The sequence below is a fragment of the Lethenteron reissneri genome, chromosome 55 (assembly GCF_015708825.2).
Source record: "Lethenteron reissneri isolate LAM-NWPU_2019-01 chromosome 55, ASM1570882v1, whole genome shotgun sequence".
Taxonomy (NCBI): Eukaryota; Metazoa; Chordata; class Hyperoartia; order Petromyzontiformes; family Petromyzontidae; genus Lethenteron; species Lethenteron reissneri.
The window spans coordinates 9,878,172-9,895,274 of record NC_083833.1 but is presented as its reverse complement, the minus strand read 5'-3'; the positions used below and the strand labels follow the sequence as shown (position 1 = coordinate 9,895,274).

The window sequence follows — 17,103 nt, the reverse complement described above, 5'->3', positions numbered from 1 at the left end:
CTAAATGCTTTCAAGCTATCAATTCCGGTTCAGTGATTCTGCACTTGCGCTATTACTATAGTACTATACCGCCTTCAACTTTTATGAACGACTGGGTTTTTAAGGTTAGCGATTTGTCGTATTATCGGGCTGTATAGCAAATGAAAAAATACAATCACTTTACTATGCAAGTAAAAAAAATTGTGTTTTAATATTTAAGTGTTTACTTATTTATTTAGGGCCCCTTCATAACATATGCTACAGGCCCCGCGCCAGCTTAACCCGGCACTGGTATACCTGTGTGTGTGTGTGTACATGTTCGCATGCGTTCCTAATTTACCCCCGACTCGCACCCTCCTTTGTTGGCGGTCTCCAGACAGCGGACTGACAGATCAGTCTGTCGGGGGTCTCCGGGGAGGAGGCGAGGCAGACCGCGACCCCCCAATGGGGTCTCCAGACATCGGACTGACAGACCGGTTTGTCGGGGGTCTCCGGCGAGGAGACGAGGCAGACCGGGACCCCCCAATGGGGTCTCCAGACTGCGGACTGACAGATCAGTCTGTCGGGGGTCTCCGGCGAGGAGGCGAGGCAGACCGGGACCCCCCAATGGGGTCTCCAGACTGCGGACTGACAGATCAGTCTGTCGGGGGTCTCCGGCGAGGAGACGAGGCAGACCGGGACCCCCCAATGGGGTCTCCAGGCAGCGGACTTGGAGTGCGCGAAGCCTCGGGACGTCCCACGTCTCCGCGGCCGGTGCGCGTGCTGCTGTTGCCAACGAAGGGGGCTCAACGCTGGCAAAGCGGCACGGGATCACTGCGTGCTGACGGAGCAGCCGAGTCTGCGTTGAGTGTCTGGGATCTGCAGGGCGCAGCAGCAACAGCGGCGGCAGCGGCGGGCGAGGAGGCGAGCCGGGGCCGTCTGCGAGAGTGTCGATGAAACGTCAGAACCGCGTGTCAACAAAACTCTCGCTCGAGGTGTCATCGGCGGCCAAGGTGCGGTCGCTGTAACTGAACGCCGCGGGGCTGCGCCCAAGTCAGTGGGCGAGGGCGGCCCGCCCGTGAGTCTCACGCACCCCACCCACGACCACAATTGCCGAGTCCCTGCCGGGGACGTGGTGCCGCCACCGACAATCCGTGCCGCCCTCGCGTCTTGGAGGTCGCGGGCCCCACACCGCTGGCTGCTGCGGTCGATGCATTTCTGAGACGTTCTCCCTCTCTCTCTCGCTCTCTCTCTCGCTCTTTTCTTTACGATTAGTGGAAACAAAAAGATGCTCGGTGTAGTCGGCACTTTGCTTCGTTCATGAATTCGTAATTTTTTGTTTTATAATAATAACTTTGCTTTATGTAAACCCCCACCTCTCGCTCACTATCTCGCTCGCTCTCTCTCGCTCACTCTCTCGTTCTGCACGCAGCCCTTCTCGCAGTCCGACGCCCTCCGACGGGTAGCTCATATCAGCATGCAGAGCTCCCCGTCATCTGCCACCGAGCACACGGCCTCCTCCATCGCCCACTGCTCCTTGAAGGCCGGCACGGCGTGGGTCAGCCGCGCATGGCGGAAGCTCTCCCTCTCTCCCTCTCTCGCTCTCTGGCTCTGCATTTAGCGCCACAGCGCGTGCATTTATAGCGTTTGTTTATGTTTTGCTGGTGACTTTGTGTATTTCGTATCGGAATCGCCTCCTGTGCTGTTGCTGCTGGCGGCAATACAAGTTGTTTAAAAGTCAAGAGTCTCTCTCTAACGCCCTCACCTGCACGGCATCGGCGTGCACCTGAAAGTGGAAATGTAAACACGAGGCGCGTTGGTGCGACTGTGGTCGTGCAAGCCAAACTGTGGGCCATATCGGCAGTCCGCAGAGACCCACAGAGACACGTGGAGATAGGGAGAGACTCGTAGAGATACAACGTGACCCACAGAGGTTCGTTAAAGCAAGCCACTGCGCGATTGTAGCCATGCCACCCAAGCTCCGCACCATTCCAAGTGACCCACTACGGGAGTTTGCGCTCCTGCAACGCAGGAGGAGGAACGGCGACACGACACGGACTCTCTCTCTCTCAGCTAAGCCCTCTCGTCATGGCCAGCAGCTGCAGCAGCAGACCTCCACTTTGCCATTCAGCTCGTGGACATCTTGCAGCCACGTGTGAGAAGAAAACAATCTGAAAGTGTTTTTTAAATAAACGGAGCATAAATTTTGTTCGCTATTCCGGGGACACCGCACCGGGGAGTGACACTTCACCTGCCTGGCGAGTTCATGATTTGTGACGATTGCAGGGAAACGATGAAACTGAAGATTCTTTATTTCGCTTTTACACCTCATCCGCACCGTTTATTATTTGTAACGCCCCATTTGTATTAATAGTTTTATTCCATTAGCCCGAATGCATTTCGAGCTTATTATTCAGCATGCGTTTTGCATGAATGTAAAGACGTTGGTTCTTGCGCGTCTGCGCCGTGAGCCCCTTGCGAAGCGACGGTGGTGAAGCGGGTTGTTTGTTGCGTGTCTCAAAGAAAACAGATCATTGTTACTCGGAGTTCCATCTCCCTTCAACAGACAAGCGGCAAGGCCGTCAGGAGAGCGAGCCTCCCGTCTCTTACGCACATTTCCAACAATCCACAGCGACTCCGGCTGCGACTCTGCGCGAGTCTCCCAAGCGCCAATCAACGTGCACGCTTGAGATTTGTAGAGACAGAGAGACAAACAGGGATGTTGAGATTTGTAGAAACAGACAGACAGACAGGGGTATTGAGATTTGTAGAGACAGACAGACAGGGGTATTGAGATTTGTAGAGACAGACAGACAGACAGGGGTATTGAGATTTGTAGAGACAGACAGACAGACAGGGACATTGAGATTTGTAGAGACAGACAGACAGACAGGGACATTGAGATTTGTAGAGACAGACAGACAGACAGGGACATTGAGATTTGTAGAGACAGACAGACAGACAGGGGTATTGAGATTTGTAGAGACAGACAGACAGGGGTATTGAGATTTGTAGAGACAGACAGACAGGGGTATTGAGAATTGTAGAAACAGAGAGACAGACAGGGGTATTGAGATTTGTAGAGACAGACAGACAGACAGGGGTATTGAGATTTGTAGAAACAGAGAGACAGACAGGGGTATTGAGAATTGTAGAAACAGAGAGACAGACAGGGGTATTGAGATTTGTAGAGACAGACAGACAGGGGTATTGAGATTTGTAGAGACAGAGAGACAGATAGGGACATTGAGATTTGTAGAGACAGACAGACAGGGGTATTGAGATTTGTAGAGACAGACAGACAGAGATATTGAGATTTGTAGAAACAGAGAGACAGACAGGGACATTGAGATTTGTAGAGACAGACAGACAGATAGAAACATTGAGATTTGTGGAGACAGACAGACAGACAGACAGGGGTATTGAGATTTGTAGAGACAGACAGACAGACAGGGGTATTGAGATTTGTAGAGACAGACAGACAGATAGGGACATTGAGATTTGTAGAGACAGACAGACAGACAGGGACATTGAGATTTGCAGAGACAGACAGACAGACAGGGACATTGAGATTTGTAGAGACAGACAGACAGACAGGGACATTGAGATTTGTAGAGACAGACAGACAGACAGGGTTATTGAGATTTGTAGAGACAGACAGACAGACAAGGACATTGAGATTTGTAGAGACAGACAGACAGACAGGGTTATTGAGATTTGTAGAGACAGACAGACAGACAGGGACATTGAGATTTGCAGAGACAGACAGGGATATTGAGGGGGAGGGGGTCTGGAAGGGGAGGGGGGCTGGAGGGGGAGGGGGGCTGGAGGAGGTGGGGGGGCTGGAGGGGGGTTGGAGACGGGGCTGGAGGGGGTGGGAGGGGGTGGGGGGGTGGGGGTGGCTGGAGGGGGCGGGGGGAGCTAGAGGGGGGCTGGAGGGGGGTTGGAGACGGGGCTGGAGGGGGTGGGAGGGGGTGGGGGGGGTGGGGGTGGCTGGAGGGAGAGGGGGGCTAGAGGGGGGGCTGGAGGAGGTGGGGGGGACTGGAGGGGGGCTGGAGACGGGGCTGGAGGGGGTGGGAGGGGGTGGGGGGGTGGGGGTGGCTGGAGGGGGCGGGGGGAGCTAGAGGGGGGCTGGAGGGGGGTTGGAGACGGGGCTGGAGGGGGTGGGAGGGGGTGGGGGGGTGGGGTGGCTGGAGGGAGAGGGGGGCTAGAGGGGGGGCTGGAGGAGGTGGGGGGGACTGGAGGGGGGCTGGAGACGGGGCTGGAGGGGGTGGGAGGGGGTGGGGGGGGGGTGGGGGTGGCTGGAGGGGGCGGGGGGAGCTAGAGGGGGGCTGGAGGGGGCTAGAGGGTGTGGGGGGGGGCTGGAAGGGGCAGGGGGGGCTGGAAGGGGCTGGGGGGGGGGCTGGAGGGGGGCTGGAGGGGGCTGGAGGGGGAGGGGGGCTGGAAGGGGCTGGGGGGGGGCTGGAGGGGGAGGGGACATCCTCCGTGGGATGCGGCCGTGTCCCAGCAACGGAATGTCGGCAAGTCGCGGGGCGTGCTTTTACGGCCACATGCCTCTCTTAATTGCACGCATCGCACCAGATATTAATTTGAGGTTGAGTCGACCTAGGGGAGGCGCAGGACTGGTTCAGATGATCGTCATTGATGTTGGCCGCGAGCATAAACCGAATTCGGGGTGGCCGGATTCGTAGCGCAGTGCGCTACAAACAAGACGCATGTTTTACCCAACATTATTATACACTAGAATAGTGGCCTCACCATTGTGGCAAATCGCCCGATGATGCTGGATGATGCAATTGCCAGCGAAACGTCGTACTACTCAAATTGTAAATGTTGTGGATTTACTCTCCAACACACCGGCGTGCTGAAGTAGTTAATGAATTGGCGCGTTTTGTTTTACGTGAAAAACCTTACTGGGTGTGTCGGGTGGTGGAGGGTTACGACACATTTATACTTACGCGATCGAACCAAAAACCTCGATTACGAATTATTATGATTATTATATCTCGGCTTCTCCGTCTTACTCGGACTGTCTCTCTCGTTCCCGTTCCACTGCTAGCCTATCCGTCCTCTCGTCACCTCTTCTTCTCCTGCTCCACCGCAACCCTATTCTACCTTCCGTATCTTCCTCGTCTACGTCTCTACTGCTACCCTACACTTCTTCTTCGACTCCGCTGCTACCCTACACGTGCAGTAGCTACACATGCAGTTACACAAGTAGCTACACGTGTAGTAGCTACACGTGTAGCTACTATATATGTAGCTGCTACACATGTAGTAGCTACATATATAGTAGCTACACATGTAGTAGTTACACATATAGTAGCTATGGGCCCCGCGCTAAATGCTTTCAAGCTATCAATTCCGGTTCAGTGATTCTGCACTTGCTCTATTACTATAGTACTATACCGCCTTCAACTTTTACGAACGACTGGGTGTTTGAGGTTAGCGATTTGTCGTATCTTCTGGCTGTATATCAAATAAAAAATACAATTACTTTACTATGCAAGTTAATATTTTGCGTTTTAATATTTACGTGTTTTTCCATATTCAGGGCCTCTTTCTGACAACATATGCTCCAGGCCCCGCACCAGCTGAACCCGCCACTGGCTGCAGCTGGAGCTCAGCTGCGCCCCACGCTTGTGCCACAGTAACAACAGCTCCTCCTCCGCTGCTGTTTTAATGAATGTCCCACCGTGGTGGTGTTTGTGCCCGCCAGGGAGGGAAGCCTGCCCGAGCTACGTGCGTTGTTGAAGAGGAGGTCGTGACCAGAACGACAGAATCAACAGAGCCTCCCCCCACCCCACCCCCATCACGCCGCCCGTGTTGTCTCTGGCGCGGCGAGGGAGTTGGGGGGCAGGGGGCCGCTGATGGCTTCGCCTCTCTCTCTCGCGGCCTCTCTCCTTTTCATTTACGATCAGAGGAAACAAGAAGATGCTCGGTGTAGTCGGCACTTTGCTTCGTTCATCATTTCTGGTTTTTTTTGTTTTTTTCAATACTTTGCTTTATTCTAGATTTGAAGCTTTCGTGACTGCAAGGATTCATATTCTTATGTTTTTTCGGTAAAGTCACGTAAGTAAATTTTTAAAATAAAAATAAAATGAAAATCACGACGGTTCCACCTGAAGACGGAAGCTTGTGTTGCCTCCGAAACGTCGTGATTTTTATTTTATTTTACTTTTATTAATTTTATTTTTTTACCTACGTGACTTTACCGAAAAAACCTAAGAATACTTTGCTTTATGCCCCCCCCCCCTGTTTAAATGAAATATTTCACGCTTTGCTCTCCTCCTCCTTCTCTTGACCTCCTCCTCTCACGGCCAAAGCTGCGAGTCGGCGCAACGCTATTTATCGACGACAAATCCCGCAGCGAGACAATGTCTCGAGATGGGTCATCTTGAGAGGAGAGAGCGCGTGAAGGGGAACTGTGAGCTGCGTGTGGAGCGGTGGGAGAAGCGCCGTGGTCCACACGCCGCGGGCACCTCGATCCGAGCTGCCGGGGTTCGACTCCAAGTCGTGCACAACGCCATGGCCGAGTGGCGGTCACACCCGCGTTGAGCCCAACGCATCCCACGCACCCCACACACCCCACACCCCCCACACACACCACACACACACCCCCACACACCCCACACACACACCCCGCACACACACACCCCACACACACACCCCACACACCCCACACACACCCCCCACACACCCCACACACACACCCCACACACACCCCACACACACACACCCCACACACACCCCACACACCCCACACACCCACACACCCCACACACACACCCCACACACACACCCCACACACACATCCCACACACACACCCCACACACACCCCACACACCCCACACACACCACACACACACCACACACACACCACACACACCCCACACACCCCACCCCTCAACTTGACCTTGGATGAGCAGCCGGGGCCGCGTGTGAACATCAGGGAGGGCACGGTGGTGGCCCCAGGGCCTCTCGTGACCCACACTGGCCCCCAGACGGAGACCCGTGGTGCAGACGAGTGTGAATATGTGAGTGTGTGTGAGTGTGTGAATATGTGAATGTGAACGTGTAAATATGTGAGTGTGTGTGAGTGTGTGCATGTGTGTGTGAGTGTGTGAATATGTGAGTGTGTGAGTGTGTGAGTGTGTGAATGTATGAGTGTGTGGATGTGTGAGTGTGTGAGCGTGTGAATATGTGAGTGTGTGAGTGTGTGAGCGTGTGAATATGTGAGCGTGTGAGCGTGTGAGTGTGTGAGTGTGTGAACGTGTGAGTGTGTGAATATGTGAGTGTGTGAATATGTGAGTGTGTGAATGATTGTGTGAATATGTGAATGTGTGAGTGTGTGAATATGTGAGTGTGTGAATGCATGAAAGTGTGAGTGTGTAAATACGTGAGAGTGTGAATGCATGAACGTGTGAGGGTGTGAATATGTGAGAGTGTGGACGTGTGAATATGTGAGTGTGTGAGTGTGCGAATGCGTGAGTGTGTGAATATGGGAATATGTGAGTGTGTGATTATGTGTATGAATGCGTAAGTGTGTGAGTGTCCTGGGTGTACACTCAGGACTCAATTCAAACCCATCGTGGCATGGTCTCAGCGAGCTGATGAAAGTTGCAAGCGAGAATTTCATCATCACTTGCAGCTGGGGTTGGCATCGTCCCCCCACTCCTCCTGATGTCGAGGGGAAATGTGCGAGACTGTGGCTCATGCAGCTGCAATGGCTGATTGGCTACACGGTCCAGACCTCCCCAGAGACCCTGGCTGACAGAGGAGGTGTTCAAACTGGCTGAGACAAAGCGACAGGCCCACTCTCATCGGCTACAGCATCCCACGTCGGAGAATGAGGAGGCTTACCGCAGCCTTCGCTCGGAGGTTCAGAGAGCCATGAGGCGCTGCAAGGATGGGTGGTGGTCGCGGGTTCCTGAGGAGATGGAGTCTGCTTCAGTGGCCCACTTTTCACAAATCGCTATTTAACTCCATCAGAAAAAGTAACCTGCAGCGCCACACCAATTACCATCAGTAGGGGAAAGATCGGTGATCCAATCTCCAACCTCCAAGAACAGGTTTGCAGATTTGCTGAGCATTTCTGAGGTCCTGGGGAGGGGAAATCTCTCAGCTCGGAAAACATCGTGGGACAAAGTGGGGATGACCCTGCTGAGGCTGCGGTGCCTCAAATATTGGAGGAGGAAGTCACCCCTTGTGAGTGGCTGGCTGAGGTGCCATCTGTTGAGGAAGTACTGAAGGTGATCCAGAGTCTGAGACCAGGAAAGGCACCGGGCAGAGATGATCTCCCAAGCGAAATGCTTTGCACAGACTGCCCGACATGGCATCATAACAACAGTCTGGACCGCTGGATGGGTTCCGCAGGATTGGAAGGATGCCCTGGTGGTCCCCCTCTTTAAGAAGGGGGACCGCACAGACTGTAACAACTACAGGGGCATCTCACTCCTCTGTGTGCCGGGAAAGGTCCTGGCAAGGATTATTCAACATCGCTTTGCTAGGCACGCTGAGGAGAGGCTTGCAGAGCCCCAATGCGGTTTCAGGAAGGGGCGGTCCTGCACAGATGCCATATTTTTGTCCGTCTGCTACAGCAGAGGTGTTGGGAATTCCAACAAGACCTACATCTCTGCTTTATTGACCTGGTCAAGGCCTATGATACCATCAGTAGGCCTGGGCTCTGGGTTGTTCTTCGTGCTTTCAGAGTCCCTGACCCTCTAAAGCACAGCAAGTTGGCACAGTAGGGGCACAGGTGGTGCATCAGCCAGTGTGTGAATGCGTGTGAGTGTGTGTTAGTGTGTGTGAGTGTGTGAATAAGTGAGTGCGTGTGAGTGTGTGTGAGTGTGTGAGAGTGTGTGTGTGAGTGTGTGAGAGTGTGTGTGAGTGTGTGAATGTGTGTGTGTGAGTGCGTGTGAGTGTGTGAGTGCGTGTGAGTGTGTGTGTGTGAGTGTGTGAGAGTGTGTGATTGAGTGAGTGTGAGTGTGTGAGTGTGTGACGCAGGGGAGCACACTCACTGGAGGGGGGGGGCGGTGTGTCACGTAGTCGTCAAGCTGCTACGGTGTGCAGGTTTTAGAACTGGGGAGACAAAGGCGGCCGGGCGTGGTGGTGCTGATCACACCACTCCCTCATATACACCGTACCGGCCTTCACAAGGTGCTCGCCAAGAGCACTTGCCCCGACAGTCTGTGTGCGGCCACACAGGGGAGCTTTGTCTTTGGGCAAACCTTGGCCGGTGTGAACGCTTTAAACGATCGTGCGTTGTTCTGGAAGAAGTTCCCACAACCGAGCCACGGCCTCCAGCCAGAAAGAGAGAGAGAGCGAGAGAGAGAGAGAGCCTCCAGCCAGAGAGAGGGGGAGCGCCCAGGATAATCTCCGTGCGAACCCGCATCGGACCGGCCTCTCTCTCTCTCTCTCCTGGCGAGCTTTGGCCTCGGCGCACAGAGAATTCTCTCTCCCGACCAAAATTCCTCCTCCCCCCATCCTCCTCCTGCTGCTGCTGCCGCTGTGATGACAGGGCGGGCTCGGCGAGACATCGGCCAAATGCCGGCGGCAGAGGGAGGAGGCTCTGCAGGAAATCACCACGGTTTGTTCCCTTTGATTAATGGCCCTCAGCCTCCAGCGAGAGGGAAGGAGAGCGAGGGAGAGCCTCAGCCAGAAGAACAAAAATATAACCCGTAAAAACAAAGTTTTTCACTATAATTCCTTTATATGCGTGGCGGCTAGAGTCCTCAGCGTCCTCTGGCTTGAGATGGCTGCCACCTATGGGTCAGATGATTGCGTTGCACCATTAAGCAATTGGTAATTAAATATAATATTTTTGTCTTAAAAATTGTAAAATTTTGGAAAAAAATGTTCACGAACATTAATTGTCACGCACAACGAGTCTGTGTGGAAAATGTCAGCTCGATTGGATCACGGGAAGTGGGTTAAAAAACGACCGAAAGATTTGCACGGTCGTAAGCAAGCGAACTTAATATAAAGGATTTAACAAATAAACCCGTAAAAACAAAGTTTTTCACTATAAATCCTTTATATGCGTGGCGGCGAACTTCATATAAAGGATTTAAAAATATATTCGCCTGTGGAGGACGCGGGGATCGATCCCGCGACCTTTGGCATGGGAAGCGAGGGCGCTACCAACTGCGCTACTCCGCCACGGCCTGTGGAGGGGTTACGCTCTGGGCTCTTACACTCTGACGTTCAGCCAAAGCCATGAATGCGTTCTATTTGAATATATGTAAAATACATTTTTTTTGCCTAAAAAGTGTAAAATTTGGGTAATTTTTTCTCACGAACAATAATTGTCTGGCACAACGAGTCTGTGTGGAAAATGTCAGCTCGATTGGATCACGGGAAGTGAGTTAAAAAACGACCGAAAGATTTGCACGGTCCTAAGCAAGCAAGCAAGCACGCGAACTTAATATAAAGGATTTTAAAATGACGTAGAAAACAGGGGGAACGTAGAGAGAGAGAGAGTAGGGCGAGGGGGGGTAGACTTTTGACTTTTAAACAACTTTTATTGCCATACTCTTAGTTCTTTCGGTAAAGTCACGTAGGTAAAAAATAAAATTAAAATGAATAAAAAATAATTTCATTTTTTACCTACGTGACTTTTCCGAAAGAACTAAGAGTATGAATCCTTGCAGTCACGAAAGCTTCAAATCTAGAACTTTTATTGCCGCCAGCAGCAACAGCACTGGAGGCGATTTCAATATGAAATACACAAAGTCACCAGCAAACAAATGAAAATAAACGCTACAAATCGACGCGCTGTGGCGCTAAAAGCACCGCGCATAACACGAAAGAAAAGCCACGTGGTGGTGGTGGTCATCGCGCACGCCACAGAGAGAGGGAAGGGGTAAGTAGGAGGAGCAGAGCGAGCTTCTTCGTGTTGATGTTTCTGTCTACGAAGAAAGTAGCACGGATTGATTTTGTTGCACAATGGTCAAACACGTAAAATATTTCATTAAAAAATGGGGAAAAAAAAACAAAAAAAATGATGAACGAAGCAAAGTGCCGACTAAACCGAGCATCTTCTTCCACCGTTGGAACCTCAAGGACAGTGCATATATTATCAGAGTTATGTTTTTTTTGCATTATGGCTGCAGATATTGTGGTCTATGCAAACATGACTCCTTGTAAAAAAAGGTGTCAGTTTTGTTGCCAGATAGAAGGGTAAAAAAAACAATTATCACGAGCATCTTCTTGTTTCCTCTGATCGTAAAATGAGAGAGAGAGCGAGAGAGCAAGGGAGAGTCTCAGAGGGAGAGAGATAGACGGAGGCGATGGATGACGAACAGGCGGTGGTGGTGTCGGCTGAGCAAGCGGTCGAGTCTCAGCCGCAGGGACCTGCAACTCCACACGCAAAGTTCGGACTTGCAGACAGCCTCCAGACAATCATGGAGAGCGAGAGGGTTGGCGGGGACCGTTCCAAGCAGGAGGCGGACCTGCAGGCGCTGCCTAGCATGCATATATTGACCAACCCGTGGTGCCGATCGTTCTCCAAGGGCTGTCTGTGCTTGCCAAGGACTGACCACCAAGTCCTATCGAGTACCTTGCAGCATATTTAATGAAAAACAAGGCACAGTACGAAGACAAGAACTGAACCTCGGAAGAATGTGCTTGAGAGATTGAAATATTCATTTGCAAATGCGTGCTCTGGATAAGGTTATTAAACGTGTTTGTTTATTGGAGAACCATGGTTTTTCTATTTACGATTTTTTTACCATCAGTTGTATTGAATTATTATTATTATTGACTGTTCAGATGCAAGTTGACTTCGAATTTTGAATAGAGTGAATCACGATGATTTGAAGTTTTCGTGACTGCAAGGATCCATACTCTTTGGTTTTTTCGGTAAAGTCACGTAGGTGAAAATTAAATAAAAATTTAAAAATGTCGTTGTTTTAATTTTATTTAAAAATGTAGTTGTTTTCATTTTTATTTTATTTTCACCTACGTGACTTTACCGAAACAACCAAATGAGTATGAATCACAATGATTTGACATTGTATTGTTGAAGCTGTCAATAACAAATATAAAGAGAGCGAGGGAGAGAGTTGCCGCCCGACACGGGGATAGCCCCGTGCCCGCGTCTCGCTCGCCACCCTTTGTTTCACCCACACACATCACCGATTTAAGCACGAGGAGAAAGCGAGTGATACACAGCGAGCTGACAATTCGCTCCCTCCGCACGAAGAAAACAACAACAACAATAACACTGGTCATCACACTTTTTCTGGCATAAGGTATTCCAACGGTTATAAGGTAATTTTGGGGTGCTGATTCCAAATCTGGCATCAGTTTTTGTCTATGACATCAGGTTTTTGAGATATCAAATATTGCATTTTCAATGCTCCTGCAGCAGCAGCAGCGGCAGCATCAGCGGGGCGAGAGGCGGTGTGGCAGCGGCCTCCATCGGCAGCGCGTGGGAGGCGGAGGGGAGCCAACAGAAGCACCCCCTGGTAACCACCCCCCTGGTAACCACCCCCTGGTAACCATCACTTGGCAACCACCAGCTGGTAACCATCACTTGGTAACCACCACCTGGTAACCACTCCCTGGTAACCACCACCTGGTAACCACCCCCTGGTAACCACCACCTGGTAACCACCCCCTGGTAACCACCCCCTGGTAACCACCCCCCTGGAAACCACCCCCTGGTAACCACCAGCTGGTAACCACCCCCTGGTAGCCATCACCTGGTAACCACCCCCTGGTAACCACCCCCTTGTAACCACCACCTGGTAACCATCCCCTGGTAACCACCAGCTGGTAACCACCCCCTGGTAGCCATCACCTGGTAACCACCACCTGGTAACCTCTACCTGGTAACCACCACCTGGTAACCACCCCCTGGTAACCACCCCCTGGTAACCACCACCTGGTAACCATCACCTGGTAACCACCCCCTGGTAACCACCCCCTGGTAACCACCCCCTGGTAACCACCACCTGGTAACCATCACCTGGTAACCACCCCCTGGTAACCACCCCCTGGTAACCACCACCTGGTAACCACCACCTGGTAACCTCTACCTGGTAACCACCACCTGGTAACCACCCCCTGGTAACCACCCCCTGGTAACCACCACCTGGTAACCATCACCTGGTAACCACCCCCTGGTAACCACCCCCTGGTAACCACCCCCTGGTAACCTCCCCCTGGTAACCTCCCCCTGGTAACCACCCCCTGGTAATCACCACCTGGTAACCATCACCTGGTAACCACCCCCTGGTAACCACCCCCTGGTAACCACCACCTGGCAACCACCACCTGGTAACCATCACCTGGTAGCCACCCCCTGGTAACCACCCCTTGGTAACCTCCACCTGGTAACCACCCCCTGGTAACCACCCCCTGGTAACCACCTCCTGGTAACCACCCCTTGGTAACCTCCACCTGGTAACCACCCCCTGGTAACCACCCCCTGGTAACCACCCCTTGGTAACCTCCACCTGGTAACCACCACCTGGTAACCACCACTTGATAACCATCACCTGGTAACCACCCCCTGGTAACCACCCCCTGGTAACCACCACTTGGTAACCATCACCTGGTAACCACCACCTGGTAACCATCACCTGGTAACCACCCCCTGGTAACCACCCCCTGGTAACCACCCCCTGGTAACCATCACCTGGTAACCACCCCCTGGTAACCACCACCTGGTAACCACCCCCTGGTAACCACCCCCTGGTAACCACCCCCTGGTAACCACCCCCTGGTAACCACCACCTGGAAACCATCACCTGGTAACCACCCCCTGGTAACCACCCCCTGGTAACCACCAGCTGGTAACCACCCCCTGGTAACCATCACCTGGTAACCACTCCCTGGTAACCACCACCTGGTAACCACCCCCTGGTAACCACCACCTGGTAACCACCACTTGGTAACCATCACCTGGTAACCACCCCCTGGTAACCACCCCCTGGTAACCACCACCTGGTAACCACCCCCTGGTAACCACCACCTGGTAACCATCACCTGGTAACCACCCCCTGGTAACCACCCCCTGGTAACCACCAGCTGGTAACCACCCCCTGGTAACCACCACCTGGTAACCACCACTTGGTAACCATCACCTGGTAACCACCAGCTGGTAACCACCCCCTGGTAACCACCAGCTGGTAACCATCACTTGGTAACCACCCCCTGGTAACCACCCCCTGGTAACCACCACCTGGTAACCACCATCTGGTAACCACCCCCTGGTAACCATCACCTGGTAACCACCCCCTGGTAACCACCCCCTGGTAACCATCACCTGGTAACCATCACCTGGTAACCATCACTTGGTAACCACCACCTGGTAACCACCCCCTGGTAACCACCCCCTGGTAACCATCACCTGGTAACCACCCCCTGGTAACCATCACCTGGTAACCACCCCCTGGTAACCACCCCCTGGTAACCACCACCTGGTAACCACCACCTGGTAACCACCACATGGTAACCTCCACCTGGTAAACATCACTTGGTAACCACCACATGGTAACCTCCACCTGGTAACCATCACTTCGTAACCACACCCTGGTAACCATCACCTGGTAACCACCCCCTGGTAACCATCACCTGGTAACCACCCCTGGTAACCACCCCCTGGTAACCACCACCTGGTAACCACCCCCTGGTAACCACCCCTGGTAACCATCACCTGGTAACCACCCCCTGGTAACCACCCCCTGGTAACCATCACCTGGTAACCACCCCCTGGTAACCACCACCTGGTAACCACCCCCTGGTAGCCATCACCTGGTAACCATCACCTGGTAACCACCACCTGGTAACCACCCCCTGGTAGCCATCACCTGGTAACCATCACCTGGTAGCCATCACTTGGTAACCATCACCTGGTAACCACCCCCTGGTAACCATCACCTGGTAACCACCCCCTGGTAACCACCAGCTGGTATCACCAGCTGGTACCACAAACTCGCACTTCACGTCACGAGGACTTTCACTTCTCTGTTTTGTGTGTGTGGGGGGGGTGCAGGGGTTTGCTTTGTCCCTAACAATGGGAATCGCGGGTGCATTTAAGTAATTAATTAACATTAATTTTTCATTTAATTGTAAACTACTTCAAATAACTATACTCATTGGTTCTTTCGGTAAAGTCGCGAATGTAGAAATAAAATACATTTTTACACAAATAAAATGAAATTAAAATAAATCACGACCTTTCGAACGCAACACAAGCGCTCATCATCAGGTGTAAATGGTGCAAAACACATAGCGAGGGAATAAATAACGAATTAAATAAAATAAAAATAAAGAGATACATACACAGAGGAGACAACACAGGGGAAGATGTTTTGGACAGAATTGTAAGGACGACCTCCCAGTTAATTACTTTAAATAAATTAACAATTGTGTTCAGTTCGGGCCTCCCTGCAAACTCCGCCCATGCGTTCATCCCTTGTCCAGGAGATTCGCTGGAGGTGTCCCCCGTTGTGTCTCGTCGTGAGTGCTCGTGCACTCGGAGCCAACACATGAGCGAGGCAATCCAGAGCGCGTTGTGGAGAGTGCTGCGGTGGTGGTGGTGGTGCTGATGCTGCTGTTGCTATTGTACTCGGGTCAGTGACGGATTATTGTAGTAGCACAAGTAGCTACTACACGTGTAGTAGCTACTACACGTGTAGTAGCTACTACACGTGTAGTAGCTACTACACGTGTAGTAGCTACTACACGTGTAGTAGCTACACATGTAGTAGCTACGGGCCCCGCACTTTCAAGGGCCCCGCGCTAAATGCTTTCAAGCTATCAATTCCGGTTCAGTGATTCTGCACTTGCTCTATTACTATAGTACTATACCGCCTTCGACTTTTACGAACGACTGGGTGTTTAATGTTAGCGATTTGTCGTATTATCTGGCTGTATAGCAAATGGAAAAATACAGTTCCTTTACTATGCAAGTTCAAAATGTGTGTTTTAATATTTATGTTTTATTTAGGGCCCATTGATGACATATGCTACAGGCCCCGCACTCGCTGAATCTGGCACTGCCTCGGGTCTCTACGCGATCGACATCACATGCACGGGCCTTGCTCGGCGCTCTCGCCCCGAGTCCAGGCTCAAAGAGCTTCCCTGCTGTCTGTGGCCGCCTCTCTCCCCATTCTTTTTTTAACGATCAGAGGAAACAAGAAGATGCTCGGTGTAGTCGGCACTTTGCTTCGTTCATCATTTCGTTTTTTTGTTCAATGCTTTGCTTTATGTGCCCCCCCTCCCCTTTTTAAATGAAATATTTCACGCTCTGCTCTCCTCCTTCTTACCCCTTCCCTATCTCTCTACCCCATCTCTCTTTTTTTTCTTACATGGGCTTTATTCATAAGTAAAGACTAAACTGAATGTCAAAAACTGCTGGTAAAACATTGGACACATTTTGCAACATTATGGCATTTCACTGTTGACGATATAAAGTTAACTCCAGAAGTGACAACATCTCTTTCAAAGTAGAACTCCAGTTGATCTTAACCATGATGTTGATGGGAATATGGATGAGTTTCACGAAGAAGCCGATGAAGCCCATGACGGCAAAGCCAATTGCCGTCGCTATTGCGATCTTCTGAAACACCTTGCGGTCGGGCTTTGTGCAGCGTTTCACGAGCCAGATGGAATCCTTGGCGCAATGCCTGCCGGGATTCACGAATGTCATCACCCCGTCCATGATGGTATAGTCTTCACCTGGCCCGAGCCTCCAAGTCCCTGCGTCTCCCTCTCTACCCCCCCCCTTCTCTCTCTACCCCCTATGTCTATGTTCCCTTTCCCCTCTCTCCCCTCTCTCTCTACAATGGACGCGCGCGCTGTCCTCTCTCCAGCGATTGAGACGCAATGACAGCGAGACGCCGTGTCAAAATCTCTGGCATGTTTATTCTCCTTCGTATTCAGCCTCCGCCGGTCAAGTTGAACGCCCCAACTTGATGACAGAGTAACGTATCGACAATGCTAACATCAAAGCAAGGGTGACATGCCGACATCAATTTCGAGATCTTTATCAAAAGACAAAATGCTGCTGACGCCAGCACCGCCAGGTGGCGCTGTTGCTTCTCTCTGAGCTGAGTCACAAATTCACGAGTTCAATTCAAAGTGACATAATCTTACTGTTTCTTTTTGGTTTGCTATATAATGCACCCGAA

General features: G+C 51.8%; 2 protein-coding genes across 2 annotated transcripts in view; one reads left to right on the top strand and one right to left on the bottom strand.

The window, feature by feature from the left end:
* Positions 1–17,103, top strand: part of LOC133356795 (uncharacterized) — a 492,315-nt gene that overhangs the window by 39,475 nt on the left and 435,737 nt on the right. The window lies entirely within an intron of this gene.
* Positions 920–16,634, bottom strand: LOC133356839 (protein transport protein Sec61 gamma-1 subunit-like). The gene is made up of 3 exons (XM_061574557.1): positions 16,405–16,634; positions 1,724–1,744; positions 920–1,001 (listed from the first exon to the last, which is right to left on the bottom strand). Exons 1-3 carry the CDS (start codon positions 16,632–16,634, stop codon positions 920–922), a joined length of 333 nt encoding a protein of 110 aa, XP_061430541.1.

Excerpts from the sequence above, each read along its gene's own strand:
- LOC133356839 (XM_061574557.1), bottom strand. The coding sequence starts at position 16,634 with ATGGACGGGGTGATGACATTCGTGAATCCCGGCAGGCATTGCGCCAAG. Across the intron at positions 1,745-16,404 it reads TCTACTTTGAAAGAGATGTT|GTGCACGCCGATGCCGTGCA; the intron begins GTCACTTCTGGA and ends TTCCACTTTCAG. Across the intron at positions 1,002-1,723 it reads TGCACGCCGATGCCGTGCAG|CCCCGCGGCGTTCAGTTACA; the intron begins GTGAGGGCGTTA and ends ACTTGGGCGCAG.